Raw genomic sequence first — 7,970 nt, 5'->3', positions numbered from 1 at the left:
ATATATATATATATATATATATACACACACACACAATAACTTAATGTAATAGATATCTGCATCCATTGAATGTTGTATTTGGAATAACCTGCTTCGTTTTAAAACAAATTGCTTGTATTTCTTCCTTTCTACACACTTTGCAGATTACTTCTTCTGCACTCCACGTGCTTAATCTGTGCGCTCTCCGGCGGGGTGACAATCGTCCCGTTTATGCTTTACTTTTTTTTTTTTGAAAGACAGTCTGACTGTCAGCCTTTCCCACAGCACTTCCCCGCTGTACAAGGAGACAGTATTGTGCTATGACCGCAGGAAAAACGAGGTCCAGACTATATATATATATTTGACTTAACCAGGTAGGTCTCCCTTAAATTTAGGTTTTTATGGGAGACTTTAAAATGTCCCTTGAAAAAAGGAGATTTTAAGGTCTAAATTTTTTTTACCTATACATATTTATTCCACTCAATTAATGTGTGATTTATTTATTTTCTATTATAAGTTTTATATTGTGATATATATCATTACCGCCACTCACCATAATGTATATCGTGATATGAATTTTTTGCCATATCGCACATTCCTACCACCGATGCCGTTTTGTAGAACACCAGATACCACCAAGCCAATCTGTAGAATCCAGTGATCAGAATCCAAATATAAATCCAGAACAGAGCAGAACAGAGGTCCCACCWTTGACATGTCCTCCCATGGATGAAAAAACTTTGGTCCAAAAATTTATTAAGAGACCAGCTAACCAAATCCATAAAAATAAAAATATCCATAATTTCTGGTTTCGGATGAAAACGTAGAGAAGGCTCCGTGCAGCAAAGCAGGGAAGATAAAGAAGGGCAGGAGAGAAGGAAAAAGTGTCTTACTCCTCCGAGAGCAGAAAAAAAACTGTGCGTACGCCTGAATCCACACACATTTCTTTTGTACATCACAATTGACGTGGAACTGAGCGCACGAGACACCTCCCCTGACACGCCTTCATTAGCATGTTAAACAGATGCAAATTACTTCCTGCATGTGTGAAGGACATGTTTGAGTGATCCCTGCACGATCAGAAATGATTTCTAGATTCAGAGAAATAATGAATTAAATATAATGTGAGTGAGAAAAAATCCTAAGTAAGAATAGGAGTAACATATATTTGTCACGCAAAGAACAAGTGATTGTGTGTCTGTGTGTATGTGAGCGCGTGCACACGGCTCCTCGCTGTGTCGCGCTCCAGAGCGCCGCAGTGCCAAACTGAAATATGCTTATTCCTGAAAACGGCTGATAAGCCACTGGTCATCATGGATCAGAAATTTATATCTGTTTATAAATAAATGCTCTGCGTCTTACTTATTATATCCTCCAGTAAGGCTGAATCAGTTCCTGTTAAATGTATTTTTGGTACAACTTTGCGCGTCCTTTATCTATCTGCATCCATGTGGATGTAATAATTGTTAATCATGTGTGTCTGCTGTGAACAATAATCATTTTCACATCATGAACAGTTTCTCAGAATCACCTCTAAGTGTCACCAATGAAACCAAAATCACAGAAACGTGCGTACACCAGCCGTGGAGTTGGTGTGGGGCTGCGCACTTTCCCACGTTCATTTCAGTTTCGATACATCTGGAGTTTTGTGTGGAAAATGGTGTATGCAAGGTTTTTGTGCGTACGCACTGTTGATCAGGGGCACAGTAGGTAGGAAACTGCACACCCCCACACATGTTTCTCGCACGCCCCATATGATGACCGCCACATTGAATCCAGACAACTGGATATGTGTGCCTGGGATTGCTGTGGTGGAAAGAACTTCCATTTCAGACTTCTGCCATATTCCTATAGATGGAGTTCCATATAAAGCGTTGGTGGACACAGGGTGAACAGTGACAGTGGTTCAACTGGAGGTGGTGCCACCGAGAGCCCAGCTAGAGGTAATAGCTTTTGAGCTTTGCATTTGACTGGGGAGTTAGCGCCAATGCAGGGAAGGGGTAACCTGTTACTCAGAGTTGGGGGTCAGGAGGTCACACATCCTGTCTGGGTGGCTAATGTTCAGGATAAATGTATTCTCAGGACGGATTTTTTAAGGGCACATGAGAGCCACACTTAAACTAGGTTTATGGTCGACGCATCACGCCAGACGCGAGGCTGTGCACACCATAAGTGACGCAATACGACTGTCTCCGCCCCTGTGTGTTGGCTGCATGTGGTGTCCTGGTGCGAGGTTGTGCACCTCTGAATTTTTGTATCTTTGCAAAGGCTGCGTGCGCCATGCACCATTCAAATAGTCTGTTCGTCTGTCAAGCTTTTGCTCTCCTACTTACAGCATTTTCACAAGTTTTAAAGTGTACTTCCATGTGTCATTTTGGAGAAATCTACAACAGCATAAACGCCAAGTATAAACACCTCCWCTACCYGCGAGGGWGCYCACTKTCAAYCATGACTATAACTCAGCCTTAAGGTTTGGGGATAATGACATTGTTATGAGGCCTCAGGACGTTTGGGGTGAGGCAGAACTTGCTGTAATGCCCAGAAGATGCTGTGCGCATAGGTTCTCCCCTCAGATGCTACTGAGTGTGGTGTTTCCCAGACCGAATGCGGCACGGGGCGGTAATTCACCCACCTGTTGGGACCAACGGTGCGGACACAGCCTGTACACTTGAGAGCCAGAGAAAGAGGATGGAGGTACTACAAGGGATCCTGCAGAGGAGTTCAGAGGATCTGGATGACAAACAGAAGGGGGTGCTCTGGGGTCTCTAAAGAGAATTTCAGGACTGCTTCTCCTGTGATGAAGATGAGCTGGGGTGTACGTCTCTGGTGCAACACTCCATTGACACAGGGGATGCGGAGCCCATACGTCAATGTCCACGGCACCTTCCCCTGAGTCGACAGGAGGCAGCGGATCAGGAGCTGGAGAAAATGCAGTGGATGGGCATCACTGCAGTGGCTGACAATATTTAAAGGACCAAAATTATGTGTTTCTCAGGCTTATATTTAAATACTATACCATAATAAAAAGTATATATGCCACCTTTAGCTGTTGTTAAAATTCTGTTTTTATGTTTAAATAGAAAATAAACTTATCTTCTCATCACTTCCTCTTCTAAATGCCTTGAAATTGGCTTCTGTCTCTTTAAGAACTTTAAGGGCTCGTGCATGCGCAGGGGGCGGGTTGCGCGTGCACTATGATGCAGTTTACTTGGCATCTGAAAAAAAATTTCCTCAAAGGTATTTTTAATCTGAAAAGAGCTTCACTGAGTGAGAACTAATGTTGAGAGCTCAGCAGACAGTTAGGTTTCACTTTCAGTTTCATCCGAGAGCCTGCAGGAGTCATGGGTGGGATGTGTGGGGAGGGGGGAGGGGGTGCGCTCTGCCATGAGGAAGTTCGGTTTAAAGACACGTCCCAGAGGCGTTTCTGGTACCAAAAGGCGTTTCTGGTCCCCACCTGTCGTTTTGCTCCTCAGCATGACTTCCTAAAAACGCTGCAGGATTTCTCAAACATGAATGAATGAGTCAGAGCAAGGCTTTGGGCATGTTTTTTATGAGAGTATAACATTATAACATGATATAAAACTCAAAAGAGTTGATTTTACATGATATTGCCCCTTTAAAGAACCAGAGGGACAACTGGCAGCTACACGGCTCCAATCCCATTCTTTGAGGAGTCCGTGGATATTTTTGTTCTTTCTGATGGGTATACCAGCACTGGTTCAGTGGTGAGTATAGTTTTTAACTATCCCACTCTTTTTCATGATTATCTGTCCATTTGAATACACATTCATCATGCAACAGTTGTCTCAGATGCAAAGTTTTTTGAGACAGACTTGGAATGAATTTGCCAATAAAGTTGATCATCCCCATCATTCTCAATACTCCTTTTATATCTTCTGGACATGACATCTCCAGTATTGCTTTAACCTTATCTTTATCTGGCTCAACACTAGATGTAGACAACGTATCTCCCAAAAACGGATTTCTGTAACTCCAAATTGACATTTAGCTTTGTTCAACTTTAGTGGATGCCCTGCAGCACTTTGTTTAGCCTCTCATTATGCTGCTGACGTGTAGACCCCTCAACTACGTCATCCACATACACCTGGACTCCATCAATGCCTTCTATTATGTGCTCCATGGTTCTGTGAAAGATCTCAGGAGCTGAAGTGATTCCAAAAGGCATCCTCTGAAAAGAACTAGTGAAAAACATTCCCACAGCATAATGCTTCCAACACTGTGCTTCACTGTGGGGATGGTGTTGGAGAGGTGATGAGCGTAGCCTGGTTTCTTCCAGACGTATTGTTTGGAACTGACGTCAACAGTTCTGTTGTGATTTCATCAGGACAGACGATCTTGTTCCTCACAGTCTGCACTAAGACTCTTTAATCAACCCTCTATCTGTCTTAAAAACCAGACTGCTTTAAGCTGATCTGAAGTTTGGGTTGTCCTTCGGGTTCTTAGTCCCATCTCTGAAACGCAGAGTGACTACATTTTCTGTTACCTCTCACTAAGATCTGTCTCCCTTTGTGGAATAAGTGTAGCTACCAAACCAGCTCCTGGAAGACTCAGGTTGTCACAAACTTCTTTCATGTGAGATTTATTGAGAGCACTGAGTTCTTGGGAACCTTCAGTGCAGTGAAATGATTTCACAGCCCTCCTCAGATCTGTGCTTCACAACAATCCTATCTCTGAAATCTGCAGGCAGCTCCTTTAACCTCACAGCTTTGTTTTGTCAGCGAGCCGTGTGTGTCTTTCTAAATCATGTCCATCAAATAAATTCACAAGATGTAGCAAAACAACAACAAAGATCATTAAAAACTGGAGGAACCTGAGCCAATTCTTAAGTTTTGTTGTAAAAGTTCTTAATATTTGTAGAAATGTAAATGTCTTTATTTTCAATAAATGCACACAATTATACAAAACAAACATGATTTAATTTGGATTTTGTGGAGCACTGAATCAATGAGACAACTCATTAAATGGAAAAACTGGCATTGCATAAGGCTGCAACACAGCAATAATGCAAAAGTCAAGTGAGCCTGAAGGGTCTCTGAACCCACCGCACAGCCAGTATTAGGGGTGTAGGAAAAATATCGATACGATATTTCATTTTCCGATACGGTGTCAATTTTCTAAAGTCCTGTATTGATTTTTTATTAAAGTTTAAAATGTCAACTTTCCTGCCAATGGTTCATTTTTATGTTGTGGTTCAGCCTCTGACCACTAGTTGGCAGCAGTGAGCCAGCCATTTGGCTCCTCTACTACTAAGGAGCCAGAGAGTAACGGTAGCATTAGCATGGTGAGTAAACATTAGCTTCATGCTCCGATAGCTGAATCTGAGGGAGAAAAGATCGACACCCTCTGRCTTCTAAGCTGAGGTAAGGTTACGAAGAGTTACTTATTTGTCAGAATGTCTGTATTTTAAGCCAAATTGAAGTGTCTCGTCCGGGGCGCTCTTTTTCTGACTGTAGTCAGCTGTCATGTTACAGAAGGTAGGCAGGCAGGCGTCTAGCGCCCTGAGCTTAGGGGGTGTTGTGTGAAATTCAGTTCCCCTGTGAAAATCTGTCCCCCCCTGTGTCTGGAGGGCACACTGCAGCCAGAGGCAGATCCAACCATTTTCARAGCACTTCTGATGAATTTCTTGGTAAAAGGACTCACATAATCTTGTCAAGGTAAAGTTCAGTTTAATCATCAGCTGCTGTAAAAAAATCATCTCTAACATGAATAAATAAATAAACATGGCCTTTTTTAAATCACAGAATGAGTCCTTATCAGTCCTGTTCCTACTTTTCTCATGTTCTCTTTAGCCTCACTGTTTATCAGTCAGCCATCAAACACTGTCTTCCAAAACATTGTTTATTTATATAAACCATGTGTATACTATATATTACTATATATATTTATAATTTTTTATTGCTGATACAAGAACCAAATATTTCAGTTGTTTAAAATAATCTGTTCCCCCTCTGTAACATGGGAACAAAATAATTTACCTCCAWGTCTTTAACTGTGTTAATTACTCTCATCATAAACAACAAATCCTGAAGATTTGGGAAAATTTGCTCTTTATTGGCCAAAGTTACCTGGATGGAACCAAATATTATTTAGGCTTGTAAGCTACAGTTTGCACTGTTTCAATTAAAGAAAACTAATTGTCTCACCGCATCTTTGATTAATTTTGTCCAGCTGTAGACTAGGTCTCTGTCCAATCAGAGCAGGTATTGTGTAGTTGGTGCTTTTAGTCAGTTTTCAGTTCAATTAATTCAATACAAGTCTTTGGAACAGTCACAAAATGTCACCAAAATCACTCTGTCCCTGTAAAATCATTCAGAAAATCAAATCGTATCGAATCGTATCATTTGCTAAATATCGTGATATATATCGTATCATGAGCAGAATATTGAATATCATATCAGAATATCGAATATCGTATCGTGAGATTAGTGTATCGCTACAGCCCTAGCCAGTATCTCTGTATTTTCTGCATGTAGTCTCATGAGCTTGGCTGAATTGTTTGTTTCTGCTGCTTCAATGAATTATGGGTAGCTAGAAACATTTCTTTGCTCAGTTCTGCCAAACATCTGCTATATTTGTCATGCTTTGTGTGAAAGACCCATTAAAAGAACTGTTTCCAGCACATTACCTGCATACTCTGGGTCCACATGAGGAGGGTAGAAGCGAAAGTTGATGAAGAAAGGGATTGGCATTCCATATTTGAACCACTCTACCACGTAGGGCTGTCCATTCAGTGGGTGGGACACATCGCATCCCAAGATGACACTTTCTCCTGCGCGTGCCGTCACAAACTGGGGCTCCTCTCGCACTCCGTGGGCACCTGAGGAGAAGTGTGTACAGGTTAACCAAAACTCACTCCTTACTTCCTACTTTAAATGCAACCAGTTTCTTGCACAATATACACTTCAATTTAACGTTCAATCTTAACAAACTTAAGCTCAAATTAGTCAGCATACAACATAATGACAGCAGAAACTAAATTAAAGTTAAACCTTTTTATAGCTACTAAATAAAAGCCTTGATTCAGCAAGATTGTTTCAATAAATATTTAAAGTATTATTTAAAGAACATTGTTCTAACTAAAACCAATCTAAAGTAATGCCACTGATGGACGATAGAAATCACAAAACCCAAAGTTGTTTGTCTTTCTAAGTAAACCTGTCACTTCACTTCATTATTATATTTACAGGATTTCAGCTCATGTAGTCATTTAATAGTATATTGTTTATATTTACTGAATTACATTTATCCCAGTACTTACTTCTCAGCATGGTTTTAAATATAACTATACTATAGTTTAGCACATCAAACAGCCACAAACGTTGTTGCAAAAACAGCAAAGAACTAAATATTGCAGATGATGAACTACACCCGTAGCAACACTGACTCTTACAGAGAGAAGTTCATTATTTTGGGGGTAGAGCTAGGTGGTATACAGTTTCATACCAAAAAACATTTTTTCATTATTACATATTAATTTTCAGGATACCGGCATGTTGGTTTAAATTGCCTGAAAATGTTCAGAACGTTACATTGCACCTGCCAGTAAACTGCTTCATGGAGACGCTTTTCCATGCAGCACCGCTGAATATGCTTGCAAAAACTAGCAGCATACAGGAACTAACAGCACACAGGACAGGTTAGAGTCATTGGCTGTGTCTCCATARATGCCTGTTGGTACCAGAAACGCCCCTGGGATGTGTCATTAAGCCGAACTTCCTCATGGTAGAGCACACCCCTACCCTCCTCCCCACACATCCCGCCCATGACTCCTGCAGGCTCTCGGGTGAAATTGAAAGTGAAACTTAACTGTCTGCTGAGCTCTCAACATTAGTTCTCACTCAGTGAAGCTCTTTTCAGATTAAAAATACCTTTGAGGAAATGTATTTTCAGATGCCAAGAAAACTGCAGCATAGTGCACGCGCAAACCCCACCGCCACCACCACCACCACCGAATGGGACGGAACAGAAGC

The 7,970-nt window shown here is 41.3% G+C and overlaps 1 protein-coding gene across 1 annotated transcript in view; it reads right to left on the bottom strand.

Moving 5' to 3' along the window:
• LOC106524006 (protein turtle homolog B) overlaps positions 1–7,970 on the bottom strand; it is a gene marked incomplete at its 3' end in the record, with an annotated part of 144,073 nt that overhangs the window by 94,443 nt on the left and 41,660 nt on the right. Inside the window, 1 exon segment of the mRNA XM_014017625.1 lies at positions 6,626–6,817. Coding sequence (XP_013873079.1) covers positions 6,626–6,817 — 192 coding nt within the window.

The sequence above is a fragment of the Austrofundulus limnaeus genome, unplaced genomic scaffold (assembly GCF_001266775.1).
Source record: "Austrofundulus limnaeus strain Quisiro unplaced genomic scaffold, Austrofundulus_limnaeus-1.0 Scaffold173, whole genome shotgun sequence".
Classification (NCBI taxonomy): Eukaryota; Metazoa; Chordata; class Actinopteri; order Cyprinodontiformes; family Rivulidae; genus Austrofundulus; species Austrofundulus limnaeus.
This window is presented reverse-complemented; position numbering and strand designations above follow the sequence as displayed.